A 15,740-nucleotide genomic window follows, 5' to 3' on the forward strand; every position below is an offset into this window, starting at 1 on the left:
TAGGTGTTTACACGAGTGTGAACATACATCACACCTGCCACATATGAAGATACAATATATATATGTGTGTGTGTGTGTATTTATTTATTTATTTATTTTGAGACAAGGTTTCTCTCAGTCACCCAGACTAGGTCTCCCTCAGTCACCCAGACTGGAGTGTAGTGCTGTAATCTTGGCTCCCTGTGTCCTCTGCCTCCCGTGTTCCAGTGATTGTCCTACCTCAGCCTCCTGAGTAGCTGGGACTACTGGTAAAAGTCACCACTCCTGGCTAATTTTTGTTTTGTTTTGTTTTGTTTTTTGGTGGAGATGCCCAGGCTGGTCTTGAACTCCTGGGCTCAAGCAGTCCGCCCGCCTTGGCCCCTCAAAGTGCTGAGATTACAGGGGTGAGCCACAGCGCCCAGCCAGTGTAGTATTTGTAAAATGGATTATACATACAAGATGATTTTTATCATGGAACTATTTTATCTATCTTCCACTCCCTTTCTCCTATCTTTCCCCTCCCAGTAACCAGTAGTAACAACCTGGTGTACATTTTTCCTACCTTTCTCAATGCCCATATAATCATATACATATGAAATTATATAATTTACACTCATCTGCATTATTCATTTTTCACAGAACTCATTCTACATCACTGAAATGTAGCCCGCTCATTTTTTTGCTGGATAATATTCTAAGGCAAGGATCAGCAAACTGCAATAAATGGATCAAATCCATCTAGCCACCTATTTGTATAAATAAAGTTTTACTGGAACACAGCTTCACCCATTTTTATATTGAGCAGTTTAACCTTTTAAATTCTTTGTTTGTTATATGTGGCACAATTTTCCCCCCAATCCATTGTTTGTCTTTTGCTTTGTTACGGTATTTTACCATAAAGAGTTTTTGTTTGTTTGTTTGTTTGTTTGTTTTTTTAATGCAGTAAAGTAAAACATGCCTCTTCTAGCTTTGAGTTTCCTATTTTGATTTAAAAGGTTGCCTAACTCCAGGATTATCCTTGTATTTTCCTAAAATTTCTTCTAAGTTTTTTATCACTTGCATTTTTATAGGCCTTGAATACATTTTTACGTCTGTATTGAGTGGCATTGTAGTATAATGTAATATAAGATCACAGATAATGAACAAATAGCTAACAATAATGTAGTATAAGGTCACAGGTAGTGATTTACTACCTGTGTGACCTTTGACAAGGTCCTTAACATTTTTGTGTTTTTTGTTTTCCTCTCTAAAATGGGGCTGATTCTTGTACCTGTTTCGTAAGACAAGCTTAAATGAGTGGTTAATATGTAGAAAATACTTAGAACATTATCTGGTACGTAAGTGCTTTTACTATTATTACAGGGTGTGAGTAGGCATCTCATTTTTTTCCCATATGGATAACCAGTTGTCCTAGTAACATTTATTGAGTAGTTAGTTTATCCTTTTCCTCAATCGATTTAAAATGTCATCTCTACTAAATATTAAGTTTCCAAATATATATAGCTCTGTTTGGGGGCTTTATAGCCTGTTATGTGTCTTTATCCCCTGCTCCAGAGCCACAGTGGTTTAATTACTGTAGCTTTATACATACTGGTAACTAATGAGTGGAGTCCCTTTACTTTGTTTTGCAGAATTACTTTGGCTCTTATTGGCTTTTTTTTGCTCTTCCATATAGTTTTGTAAACACTCATCAGAATTTACAAAAACTATTTGTTATTAAGTCTTAGCATGGAAGGGAGTGATAATAAGTGGCCATGATTAGAATGGAACCTGCAGTCTCTCATTAATACTTTAACCATTGGAAGTTTTTAGAAGTTATCTGGTTATATAATCTAAAGATTGGTCCACCATGCTAGGTGGGTACTGGGAATATAACAAATGAAAACTGTAGAAAGATAGATCATAAGCCTGCAGTTCCTGAACTATACCCTGAGATACCCAAAGGCACTTCAGAGAACTCCCAGGGTCATTTCAAACTTGTAGGGAAACATGGCCACATCTGTTGGACACCATGTGAACTTCTAGCTCAAGGTAGTTCACAGTTTCAACATCTGATTGTGCCATCTTCATTTTGTAGCTGTGATATCTTTGCGAAGTTGAACTTCTGGTGGTTACTGTTTTAAAAAGCAAGTACTATGCAAAAATCAGTGTGGGACAGGAAATGTGGGTGGCAGTATTTAGTTGCACAGCATCTAAGTTTTAGAAGTTGTGCGGGGCCCTATAGGTGCAAACATCCCATAGTAACTAATTGTGGTTATTTTAAAATGAAATATAGATAAAAATATATATGTGTATATATAAATACATATATATATTTCAGTTTGCATGTATTATTTTTTCAAAACGGTGCTAATTTGTTGGGACATAGATACTCATTTGTTTGAACCTGTTAAAAAAAGATAGAATGGTTAGCTGTTTCTTTTGACCTATGGAATTCTTAAAAGAAATTACAGAGAAAATAAGGGTACCAGGAGCCAAGCAAGTTTGGGGATCTCTCTACTTTAACAAGTTATTACAAATATTCAAAGATTAAGAACCTTTGGAGTGCTCTGTAGGTAGCGCATACACCATGCTTGCTTAGAACAGGCAAAACTAACATTGCCTGGGCACGTGGGACAGACAGCATTTATGAGCAAATGGTATTTAAGCTGAGCTTGAGGGAAGACTGGGAACTGACTGAAAAGGAGTGGTGGTGGGAAATAGCTTGTGTGAAGAGACAGGAGCTGTGGGGAGCTGACTGAGAGAACAATGCAGTGGGGCTGGAGATAGGCAGAAGCTAGATCAGGTGGTGATTGACGGGGCAGTCGACTAAAGGAGTTTCTTCAGTTTTCTTTGCAAAAGGCAGCAGCAAGCCTTTGAGGGTTTTTAAGTGAAGAGAGGGTATCTTAGGTCACTGCCCTCCTACTGAGGGAACAAAATACAGAATGATATACAGAAATATTTAAGTAACACTGTGTTCTCAATAATTTAGAGTGAATATTTTTTGTAAACATTTTGAAGTGCCTTGATTTTGAAAGGCATTTATAAGCTTTCCTATGAGTGTAATTCGCTCTTAATTTTTCAAACACGTATACTTTTTTTGTGTTCAACCTGGCTCAATTTTAAAAATGAAAAAAAAAAAAAAAGGCAGTGTTAAACTGCAAAACATTTAAATTGTAATTTGGGGGGGTATTTTTTCAAATGGCAAAAATTGTGTTGTAATTTTGAAATAAAATGTATTTTATTATCAGTAATACAGTATTTCAGATGTTTAATTTGCATATTTTAACCACCAATCTAACACATTTATCTTTTAAGTTTCTGAGTTAAGTTTGGGGGGTATAATAGAGATTTAATAGTTACTACGTAAAGATATAAAAGTAATTTCTCTTAGTTTAGCTATCTTTTTATACTTCCTTTTTGTTTATATGTTTATTCTACTATGATTCCAGTAAACTAATGCAACATAAACATTTTGGTAGCAATAATAAACTAATTGCAGGTTACTTTTGAAAAATTTCTAAGCTTATTTTCAGGAATTTTAAGACTTGAAAAATAAAATAAATTTTATAGTCATTAAATGGGCATGGAGACCTGAAACTCTTCTTTTTTTTTTTTTTTTTTTGAGACGGAATCTCGCTGTTGCCAGGCTGAAGTGCAGTGGTGTGATCTCGGCTCACTCAACCTCCACCTCCTGCGTTCAAGTGATTCTCCTGTCTCAGCCTCCCGACTAACTGGGACTATAGGCACGTGCCTCCATGCCCAGCTAATTTTTGTATTTTTAGTTGAGGTGGTGTTTCACCATGTTGGCCAGGCTGTTCTCGAACTCCTGACCTCATGATCTACCCGCCCTGGCCTCCCAAAGTGCTGGGATTATAGGTGTGAGCCACTGCGCCCAGCCATCTCTTTTCTAATACCTGCCTGTGGTGTTTGGGAAAGGGTAGTCTGATTAGAATTAGAATTTGTTTATCATTGAAGTGTTGGAAAACTTTTAAAACAATTGAATGTGATTTCCTTCCCTCTGCCAGTGTGTTTTGTATTTCTTTAGAGCTATTTGATCATTATATAATATATAATTTGTGTCATCCTTAAATTCATAATGTAAATAAATTATAAAGAGGTGTAGATATATTCGAAAAACAGTCTTAGTTTCATTTACTGGATTAGGTTTCTCTGATTTTTCACATGAAGAAAGCTGATGACAACTTGAGTTATTTACAAGGGAATTGATCAGAAGTTTTCTTGAAGAAAAGTGATAAAGCTTCAAGTTGGAAAGCTTTCCAACAGGCTGAGAATATAAGGTTTATAGCAAATATTTTTCTTTAAATTTTGTTCTTCCCATGTTCAAAGAACTGACAGGGACTTAGAAAAATTAAGCTAATTCCTCCCGTGCTCTTTACACTAAAATGAATTCTAGATGAAGATTAAATGTAGAAAATCACAAAATAATAGAACAAGGCTGAAATTTTTTATAATCTTGGGATAAAAAAGACCTAAGTATAACTTTTAGTTTTGTGTAGCTTTAAATTTATTCTTATAACAAATATTACAAGGTCAATGGAAAAAATATTTGTAAAATATGATAGCAGATTGCTTTTTAATTCAGTCAGATGAATACATTCACTAGAAAAATGGACAATGTGTGTGTATAGTATATTTATGAAAGAAATACAAATAACTAATAAACATAAAAAGATACCTCTTAATGAAGAATCATTTTAATTTTCTGCCTCCTTTATGTTCAGTAGAGAATTTCACTTTGAATGCAGTAACTTAAAGTATTTATAAATCTAATTCTAGGGTTTGAAATAAAACTTTTATTAGATAGTCATGTTGTTTAACAAGGCTTGTTTACCTCAGGTAGAAGGTTTTTTTTTCCCACTAATGTTCTTCTAAATTTGTCAAAGTTTGATTTCCTATTTGAAAGTAAATCTTATTTATTAGACATTTATAGTGAGATTACTATATTTATGTGTCATATCCAAAGAACAACAGTTAATAGTTTTTGGACTCGTTAGTAATATATTTTCGACAGAAATAGTAGAAGAAAGGTTTGCCTAACTTTGTTCTTTTTCTTTATTTTTGTAGGAGCCAGCATTCGAATGTTCACTCCATTTTATTTTCTGGTGGAGCCGGTGGATACACTCTCAGTTAGAGGCTCTTCTGTTATATTAAACTGTTCAGCATATTCTGAGCCTTCTCCAAAAATTGAATGGAAAAAAGATGGAACTTTTTTAAACTTAGCATCAGATGATCGACGCCGGCTTCTCCCAGATGGATCTTTATTTATCAGCAACGTGGTGCATTCCAAACACAATAAACCTGATGAAGGTTATTATCAGTGTGTGGCCACTGTTGAGAGTCTTGGAACTATTGTCAGTAGAACAGCCAAGCTCACAGTAGCAGGTAAGTTTTAAGTGATTTTTTTTTTTTTTTTGCATTTTCAAATATTTGTAACACGTACGTCTTGATAAAAGCACTATTCTCTTGGAGTTTTCATTTAATTAGTAGCAACAAATGTACTCATTTAACAGATATCAACTGTGCATATACTCTGTGTATGGGACCTTGCTATAGGGTTTGCTCAGTGCCGTAGAGAATAAACTGTAGCGTGTTTCCACTTGCTCGATGGCTTAATATTGCTATCAGAAGTACTGAGCAGTTCTTTTCTCCTTTTAAACGTGGAAGTGGCAGAGGAAGTGGTATAGGAAAATTAAATCACTTTGATGGCCAACTTCTATCTTACCCAGCATAACCATTTAGTATAGTTTTGTAAAACTTGAAGTAAAGTCAGAATCCTGGTTCCTTGATGCCTTAACCAAGGAAATGACATTCAATTGGATTAATTGTTTTAAAATCTAGACAGTGTATATTAAGATGGAGAGCAGAAAGTTATAAAGAGAGGAACTTTGCCTCCTTTTCAGAGTTTACTTATTTGAAGAATGGTGGAAAATGTAAGAAAAATTAGGGATCTAGAAGAATAAGATGTGGTTTCTAAGTAAGTCATGTCTGTTTTATAGTAGATACTAGCATTCCTGAGATAGTGTTTCTTTACTTGAGTACCAGAGGAAATAGTTTTTGTGAAGGGTCATGTTATACAAAAATGTTATCGTTAAGTCCTGTATTTACTCTCACCTTGGTGAGATGCCCACGTGTGAGACAGGACCTCAGAGATAGTAGTCTCCCATCTCATTCCTACTCCAGGATTATGGTTTCCCATCTCAGGCTCACTCCAGAGTATATTTGCTCATACTTTCAGAGCATAATGGCTGATTTTTTTTTCTCTTTGGGGACAAATACTCAAAGTTGAATTTGGGTGTGGCAAAAAGTTTCTGTAATTATTCCGTAGTCATAGACTGAGGATAGAAAATTTCCCTTTTCTTTCCTTCTCTCCCTCCCTCCCTCCCTTCTGCCCTCCCTTCTTTCCTTTCTTCCTTCTTTTCTCTTTATATTTTTCTTCCTTTTCTTTTCTTTCTCTTTTCATTTCCCTTTTCTTTTCTTTTCTTTTCTTTTCTTTCTTCTCTCTCCCTTAAATAATCTATTTGCCAGGCTTTCTCCAACATGTTTCTTAAATAAATTAGTATAATGACTGCCTCTACGTAATGAGGTCAGTGTTTATAATTTAAGTTCTTAAATGTCTCTTATCTGGGCGTTATTCATGGGCTCCTTCCTCTCAGCTGTCCCCCCACATACTATCATCAAATCCAGTGAATTCTGCTTCTTAATTTCTCTGTACTTAATCCACTTTCTCCTTCCCGAGGCAACTTCCAGTGTTCCCTCAGCACAGCCTTGTAAGCATCTGCCTGCTACCTTACTCTTCCCCTCCTCCAGTCCAGTCTCCAACCTGGCTAGAGTACTCTTTCTCATCCTTCAGTGATCCTCCAGTAACACCATCAAGGTAACATCTAAACTCTCAAATAACAGGCCTGTTGATTCCTTTTATGAGCTGTCCACTTCTCCAACCTTATTTCTTAACATTTCACCCTGCCTCTATCCCCACTCCTGTCCCCTACCTCCACCATCACCCTCACCACAGTTATAAGCACTGGCAGTACTGAGTGTTTTTTTCCTTTCATTTATTCTCTGCCTTCCACCCTTTGCTCATGGCATCCCCACTGCCTGTTAATTTTATCCTCCACCTTTTCCTCACTTTCTTCTCCTCTGCTAAGTTTGTCCATTCTTTCTCTTAGCTTTGATACCTTCAGGAAGCATTTTTTGACCCAGTATCTAAGCAAGCAGCACCATAAAAGGTGATACATTCTGCGGTGACTGCATACAGGGTTCTGTAGGAAAGTTATTTAACCCACTCTTGGCCCTAGGTATCAGGAGTAAATAGTATCCAAGCTTAGTGATTAAATAAAAGTTCTTTTAAATAGTTGCATAGTATACATTGTCTAGATATACTTACTGTGATTTATTTGAAGATTTCTTTGTTGATGAACAGTTAAATGGATTAAATTGTTGGATATTATAGGCAATACTATAGTGAACTGCCTTCTGCAAATCTTTATTTCTATAAAATAGATTACTGGAATTGGGATTCCTGGATCATAAGATACACTTGTGTGTGTGCGCAATTAAAAGGAACTAGTTTGTCAGTTCCTCAAAATGTTAACCATGGTGTTACCATATGACCCAGCAATTCCACTCCTAGGCATTGTGGGGTAGCTATGGGGTTATGCGGAATGACTGCAAGTGAGTACAAGATTTCTTTCTGGGATGATGAAAAGGTTCTGAAACTAGATTATGGTGATGATTACCCAACTTTATTCATATACTAAAAAATATTAAATTATGTACTTTAGATAGTGAACTTTATGGTATATAAATTATATCTCAATAAAACTTAAAATTCTGCCAAATTGCCATTCTAAAAGACTCTTAGAGTTTTTTGGTTGCAAGCAGTAGTACTGATCGTAGCCAAGTCAAGCAAGAAGGGAAGTTTTTAAAAGATCAGTAAATAGGTACCTCATAGAATTAAGTATGAGAGGTCTTTTTCCCTGAGCTGTCTCATTTCTCCACAACCAAAATTTCTGTTTTTTTGCCTGAGCAGTATGCTGGCTGTGGGTATTTTGTGCCCAGAGGTGGGGTAATAGGGTGCTCTATATACAGACATTGTTAATACCCTCTTGTCAACTCCAGGTCTTACTCCCACTCTCCTTTTTGTCCTGCAGTTCTCCAGAGGCAGCAGGACAACTGGCTTCCTTCTTGGGAGCGCAGGAAGCTGCAGCGTTCCCTGCCTTGATATGTCAGTTACTAGTCCTCCATCTGCTTTCCCTACTCAGAAATTTTTTGAAATCTCTTGTCTGCCAATTCTCCATATGTTTTTGTGAGCTTACATTTTAAAATTTACTAATTTTCATGAGACCTTAGGAGGAAGAATTTTTTGACTCTTAAAAATACAACTGAGCTGGGCGCAGTGGCTCATGCCTGTAATCCCAGCACTATAGGAGGCCGAGATGGGCGAATCACCTGAGGTCAGGAGTTTGAGACCAGCCTGGCCAACATGGTGAAACCCCATCTCTATTAAAAATACACACATTAGCCAGTATGCTAGTGCACGCCTGTAACCCCAGCTACTTGGGAGGCTGAGGCAGGAGAATCGTTTCAACCCTGGAAGCAAAGGTTGCAGCGAGCCAAGATTGTGCCACTGTACTCCAGCATGGGCGACAGAGTGAGACTCTGTCTCCAAAAAAAAAAAAAAAAAAAAAAAAAATTAAATTAAAATAGAACCATATTTTGGTTTTATTGATTAAGATTTCCTCCTTTCCCCAACTTTATTAGTTTCTGTGTTTCTCTTTGTTAATTCCTTTCTTCTGATATTCTGGTTTCTTAAAAGTGGATTTTTGATCAAATCATGGGAGCTCAAGGAAAAAAAGCAGATTTTTTGGATAATTTTATCTTTATTTTTTTTCCTGCAAAAATCCCCTTGAAATGAAAAAAAAAGAAAAAAAGAAAAAGAAAAAGCTTATTGCAGGGCTGTAAAACCTGTGTGATTTATGTTTGGACTAATTCACCATCATAAAACTAGAAAACCTGTAATCATTTCTCATGATTTGTTTGTTCTTCCTTGAAGAAACATTTTGTTTCATTCTGAGCATAGCATTCACTTTTTAGATATTAATTATAATAGTTAAGTGTTTATGCAATATACTATATATAAATTATTTATTTTAAGTGCTTTTTTTTCTTTTAACAATCCTGTGAGGCCCGTTATTCTCATTTTACTTGTGAAGAAACTGAGTCTTAGGGAGTGGTTAAATAACTTGCAAGCTTCATACACCCATGAAGTGGTGGTGTGGGGATTCAGATTCAGATATATGACTTGAAAACTGATGCTCTTAGCTACTACATCCTGTGGCATCTATATTTATGATGACATTTTTGGTTCACATTTTATTTTGAGATCATTTCAAACTTAGGGAGTAGGTACAATAATAGAACCAAGAAATCTCATGTAACTTCACCTAGATTACCTGATTGGTAACATCTTATCATATCTGCCTTATCCCCCAATTATGCATACATCCAAATACATATTTTTTCTGAGACATTAAGAGTAAATTGCAGACAGGTTTTCCTGTAACTGCCACCTAAATACCTACGTGTATAGTTCTTTGAAACAAGGACATTCTCCTAGATAACCACAGATATCCATCAAAATTAGGAAATTAACTGTAATACAACACTACCATTTAATTTAGATTTCACTGATTATCTCAATAATGTTCTTTATAGTAAAAACCAAAAGCAGAGGACCCCCCTGTCCTCCTCCCACACATACTCTTCTTTCTGGCCCAAGATTACATATTTCACTTAGTAGTTGTGTCTCTTCAAACTCTTTCATAACTTGGTTTTTCCTTGCCTCATTTTGTGTTTGTTCCATTTCTCCCATGAATAGATTCAGATTTCGCAGTTTTGGGAGAACTACCACAGAAGTAATGCTGTGTTCTCTGTGCATCATGCCAAGAAGCATGTGATATTTTGTTCTGTTGCTGGTGATGTTAACTTTTACTACTTAAGATGGTCTGTGCAGTGTTTCTCCATTGTAAAGCTTTGTACTTTTGTTAATTAGTAATGAGTATTTTGGGAAGAGATACTTTGATACTTTGTAAATATACTGTTCCTCATCACATTTTTGTTTACTAGTTTTAGTATCCATTGAGATTCATGCCTGAATCAGTTATTACTATCAAATGGTGATTTTTCTAGTTCCATCATTTCTATACGGTAGAGCTTTTCTTTCTCTTCCACTTACTTGTTTACATTTACATGAACCCACAGATTCTTGTTTTATTCAGTGGGTTATAATGCGTGTTAATACCATTATCCCAGATTTAACCAGAGGAAGCTCCCTTCAGTCTGACTTCTGTGCCCTTTTGATACATCTTCGTTGTTCTTTGGACACTTTTCTTTCTTTATGTTGTAAGATGTTCCAGGTTCATCTTGTACTTTCTCTCCATCTGCACTCTTAGAATTGGGCATTTCTCTAAGAATGTTATTTAGAAAAGGTAGAGACAGCATATGTACCATTGCTACTGAAGTGATATCGATGCTGGACCTTCTCTGTGGACAGGGCTAGGAAGTATATAGGTGTATATATGTATATAGGTATAGCAATGAATATGTAATAACTAGACAAAATGTATAAATATTTCACACATATATTTATATAGACACCCATATATATTTTTATTTCTATAATTATATAAAACCATGACGTTTACACTGGTAACTCCATTCTAGACCAGTACCATAGGACTTATTCTACCCATCTCCTTTTCAATGTTTGTACCTTGCTTCTCCAACTGTGAGGAATCTGATTCCAGTTATCCTTAATGCATTTACTTATTTGCCCAGTATTCCTATATTTAGCTAATTTCTGTGGACCTTTTTCTCAACCCTGGTTCTGCCATATGTTGTAGCCATGTGGGCTGACTTGCTCCTGGCCCCCAAGACAAAATTTTAAAGTAATATTTAATTAAATTTTATTTCTTCTTTTCCTTTATTGTCCAGGTCTTCCAAGATTTACCAGCCAACCAGAACCTTCCTCAGTTTATGCTGGGAACAGCGCAATTCTGAATTGTGAAGTTAATGCAGATTTGGTCCCGTTTGTGAGGTGGGAACAGAACAGACACCCCCTTCTTCTGGATGATAGAGTTATCAAACTTCCAAGTGGAATGCTGGTTATCAGCAATGCAACTGAAGGAGATGGCGGGCTTTATCGCTGCATAGTGGAAAGTGGTGGGCCACCAAAGTATAGTGATGAAGTTGAATTGAAGGTTCTTCCAGGTATTAACTCATTATCAGGACTGATGGTTTTGTGTTTATGAATGGGTAAACATTGTTCTGTTAGAATTTTTAAAAATAATGAATGTTGGCCGGGCACAGTGGCTCATGCCTGTAATCCCAGCACTTTGGGAGGTTGAAGTGGTGGATCACCTGAGGTCCAGCCTGGCCAACATGTTAAAACCCTGTCTTTACTAAAAATACAAAAATTAGCCAGGCGTGGTGGCGGGTGCCTGAAACCCCAGCTACTCTGGAGGCTGAGGCAGGAAAATTGCTTGAACCTGGAAGGTGGAGGGTACAGTGAGCCAAGATTGTGCCACTGCACTACAACCTGGGTGATAGAGCAAGACTCCATCTCAAAAAAAAAAAAAAAAAAAAAAAAAACAAAAAACGAATGTTAATATGTGGTATGACATTTTACTCTCAGCATAAGGAGTCTCAGTTTCTTACAGGAGTGAAAAGAAGAAAATGTACCAGAAGATCCACTCTTTAGGGAATGCATTATTAAAAATTTACCAAGCAATAAAATATATTCACTATCTAATGGTATTCTTGGTCAAAAAAATATTAGCTCTGTGTCTTTTGTCAAGCCTTCTCCCCAACAATAGGATACTTTTACTGTTAGATCTTTTCACTTATGCAAATCAGATACCCATCCAGGCTAGTTCATATAAGGGATGGGTTGGGTGGTAAGTGTTAACATGGTGGCTCTAGAGGCAATGGCAGGCAAGAGTCCTTGGATCTTTATACTCCCCATTTTAGTGTAAACTCAGCTCCTATTTGAGTCTTTCTTTTTGTGTGTCTTCTCAGTTCCTGCCCCTTCTGGCATTCCTCATAATCAATTCTGTATATCTTTTCTCATTGTATAACTTCTGCTTACTCATAACTTCCTCCCACTTGTAGCTCTAGCCTTTTGGTGTTTCATGACTGTTTACCTTCTGTTCTTACTGCTAGGTGTCCCCTCCATATTTCTCATCTCAAATTTGAGTTTCTGAATATAATTGAACCATTCGTACATTATTTGAGAAGAGTTCTATGTCTGTTAAATAGGCTTATTTTTAACCTATGGATGGGTTTGCAAAGCAGGACTGTGAGCTGCGACTCTTGAGGGTGTTCCTAATAGCCCTTCAACTGATCTTTTTAAAAATCCGGGTTCTTTTTTTGTCGTTATCCCTCGTCAGTTCTGTCTTAGTATATTCTCAGCAAGGACAGTATCTTTTAAAGTGTGTGTGTGTGCGTGTGTGTGTGTGTGTGTCTTGAGACAGGGTCTTGCCCTGTAACCCGGGCTAGAGTGCAGTGGTGTGATCCTGGTTCACTGTAGCCTTGACCTCCTGGACTCAAGTGTTCCTCCTACCTCAGCCTCCCGAGTAGCTGGGGCTAATGGTTCACACCACCACATCCAGCTAATTTTTTTGTATTTTTTGTAGAGATGGGATTTTGCTGTATTGCCCAAGTTGGCCTTGAACTCCTGGGCTCAAGTGATTCTCCCACCTTGGCCTCCCAAAGTGCTAGGCTTACAGGTGTGAGCCACAGTGGCCAGTGTAAGGTGTATATTATTAGATCTTGTCACACCTTTGCTCAAAACTCCCTAATGGTTTTCTGTGTCATTCAGAGTTAAAGTTCTGGCCTGTAAAGATATATAATCTTAATACCACTTTCTTCCTTTCTCCCCTATCCCATCTCCTGCTCTTCTCTCCCTCACTCGAAGATTGTGATCACTTCATGTTTCTACAATATTCCAGATATGCTCTTGGTCATTTTCTCTGCCTGGAATCCTCTTTCCTCAGATACCTGCCTGGGTCACTCTCTTACCTCTCTGCTCCAATATCACTTTATCAGTGAAGCCTTTCTTGAACACTGTGTTTAAAACAACAATCTTTGATTTCCACCTCCAGTGTTTTCTCCTTGTACCTTCATTTTACTTCAGAACGTATCACCATCTGACATATTCTATCTTACTTGTCTCTCTCCCTCATTAGTATGTAAGCTCAACCAGAGCAGGGAATTTTGTCTGCTGCCAAAAACACTTTCTGGCACATAGAAGCCAGTAATATTTGCTATGAATTTGTTTAATTGATTCTTATCAAAATTTGATTAAAATATACCTAAGTAATTCAAGGTGAATTTTAAAAAAGAACTATTGCCATATACCAATATCGTTCAGCCTGCTTGCTCACTTGCTTTTACGTGACAGAAGTAAGAACTTCTCAACACCTAGGGTAGCATTTAAGCAAATCCTCAAAATGTGATCCAAGAAAACAAGGTTTGTAGTGTCAAAGGATGAGATCACTACTCAACATCTGAAACAAAAACATAACGTGGAATGTTTTGCTTACTTAAGTAAGGGAGAGTTGTGCTCGTCAAACATAGTTTTCTTGAGTAAAGCTAAGTCCTGATCTCCTATAGAGTTTTTCAGAAGACATTGTTTTGGGTTGTACTGGTTAAGAGATGGAGGTGGATTAATGTCAGTCATAGAAACATATTTTGTGGTTGATTACGGAGGTGGGAGCAAGTTAACGTCAACCTTAAAAGCAAATGACTCTACCATTAGTTGGCTGACTTTCAAAGCCTGAGCTTGTTTGGCTTTCAAAGGCACATTCACCCTTGTGAGTTGTCAGTAATCGATTAGGCAATGTTTCCTGGTTACCATGGCCACAGGACTGTCACTAATAGGTTAGACAAGTTTAAGGCTAGTCCTGGAGGTTGTTATCATGGCTGTAGAACATCTTTTCCAAAGCATGTGAGCAGAAGAGTCACATCTCTTCGGCCTGAGACCGTTTTTGTCAAAACTCAATGTTAAGTTAGTATTACCCTATTGAGGAGAGAACTCTGTCTTCTGCCCACAAGAGTGTGGCCTTTTCATGTTTCCACAAGAGGACAGCTCTATAAAGTGAACACATTAATTCTAATGTCTGAATAAGAAATATACAAATATAGCAGTAGCTAGATGGTTGCTCAATTACAAAATCAAGGGATTGACAGACTAAGTGAGCAAGTTAAAGAGATGAAACTCTGAACGCTTTTCAGAAATAATATACAGATACAGGGAAAGAAAGGAAACCTCTTATCCCTGTGAGTATGGATAAGGATACCAAGGAGGAAGATGCCAAGGATCCTGAGCTTACTCAGTCTCCATTGTTTGTACCACTCCTATGGCTTTTATCTTATCTTTCAACGTGAAGGGGATTCATGTCAAATATCCCTCAATTGATTGACAAGTACGTACCCTGAAGGCAGGAACAGTACATTATACGTCCTTAAGACCCCTAAAGAGCCTAGCACAATGCTTTGCACATAGAATTTGTTTGAGAAATGTTTGCTAATTTGAATGGAAATCTTTATATCATTTTTGCTTGAAATATTTTGTCATATAAAGCCACACAGACTGAATAAGAACTAGTCATTCCTCAAGATTAAAGCAGTAAAGTGCTTTGTCTTTTGTGTGTGGGGTGGGGGGAGGTAATGATGGGGTCTTGCTATATTGCCTACGCTAGTCTCAAACTCCTGGGCTCAAGCAGTCCTCCCTCCTCAGTCTCCCAAAGTGATGGGATTACAGGTGTGAGCCACCATGCCCGGCTTGTTTTGTCCTTTATTTAATTATTGTCTTTTGTTAATTTGTTGTTTTGTTTTGGTTTTTGTTTTTTTTTTTTTAGATACTGAGGTGACATCAGACTTGGTGTTTTTGAAACAGCCTTCTCCCTTAGTCAGAGTCATTGGTCAGGATGTAGTGTTGCCATGTGTTGCTTCAGGACTTCCTATTCCAACCATTAAATGGATGAAAAATGAGGAGGCACTTGACACAGAGAGGTAAGTGTTGTCTGCCTAAAAGCCTTTTTCAGCCTTAGCTTAAGACTTTGTCTAATCCCATTTGGGACTATTGACTAATTTTAAAAGATTATCAACTTTATTTAAACACATCATAATGCTCATATGTCATCCTTGAAATATGTTTATATGATATATATGATTAGGATATTTAAAGAAAAAGATAATTTCAAAATATTAAGAGATAATTAATTATTCCCTTTGTTCCTGTTGAAGCCGCAGTGTACTCAGCTTAAGGCTTCAGGATTTTCTTCCCTAAATTTTTGCGAGAGCTTTGGTCCTGAGTAGCTTGAGTCTTCTTACTCATTCTCATATGCATTTCGTTGACAGTAGTTTTTCCATTGCACAATCAGTATGAGAAATTGGGCGCGGTGGCTCACGCCTGTAATCCCAGCACTTTGGGAGGCTGAGGCGGGCAGATCACGAGGTCGGGAAATCGAGACCATCCTGGCTAACACAATGAAACCCTGTCTCTACTAAAAATACAAAAAATTAGCCGGGCGTTGTGGCATGCGCCTGTAGTCCCAGCTACTCGGGAGGCTGAGATGGGAGAATCACTTGAACCCAGGAGGTGGAGGTTGCAGTGACCCGAGATCGCGCCACTGCACTCCAGCCTGGGCAACAAAAACAAAACTCCGTCTCAAAAAAAAAAAAGGAAAAGAAACTGT

General features: G+C 37.2%; 1 protein-coding gene across 9 annotated transcripts in view; it reads left to right on the top strand.

Annotated features, from left to right (window-relative positions):
- The window catches only part of NEO1 (neogenin 1), a 256,385-nt gene that overhangs the window by 66,728 nt on the left and 173,917 nt on the right, over positions 1 to 15,740 (top strand). For all 9 annotated transcript variants that reach the window (XM_073012297.1, XM_038010150.2, XM_008015976.3 and 6 more), the window contains 3 exons: positions 5,047 to 5,364; positions 10,975 to 11,250; positions 14,901 to 15,054. In XM_073012297.1, coding sequence (XP_072868398.1) covers positions 5,047 to 5,364; positions 10,975 to 11,250; positions 14,901 to 15,054 — 748 coding nt within the window. The remainder of the gene's footprint in view (positions 1 to 5,046; positions 5,365 to 10,974; positions 11,251 to 14,900; positions 15,055 to 15,740) is intronic.

The sequence above is a fragment of the Chlorocebus sabaeus genome, chromosome 26 (genome assembly GCF_047675955.1).
Source record: "Chlorocebus sabaeus isolate Y175 chromosome 26, mChlSab1.0.hap1, whole genome shotgun sequence".
Classification (NCBI taxonomy): Eukaryota; Metazoa; Chordata; class Mammalia; order Primates; family Cercopithecidae; genus Chlorocebus; species Chlorocebus sabaeus.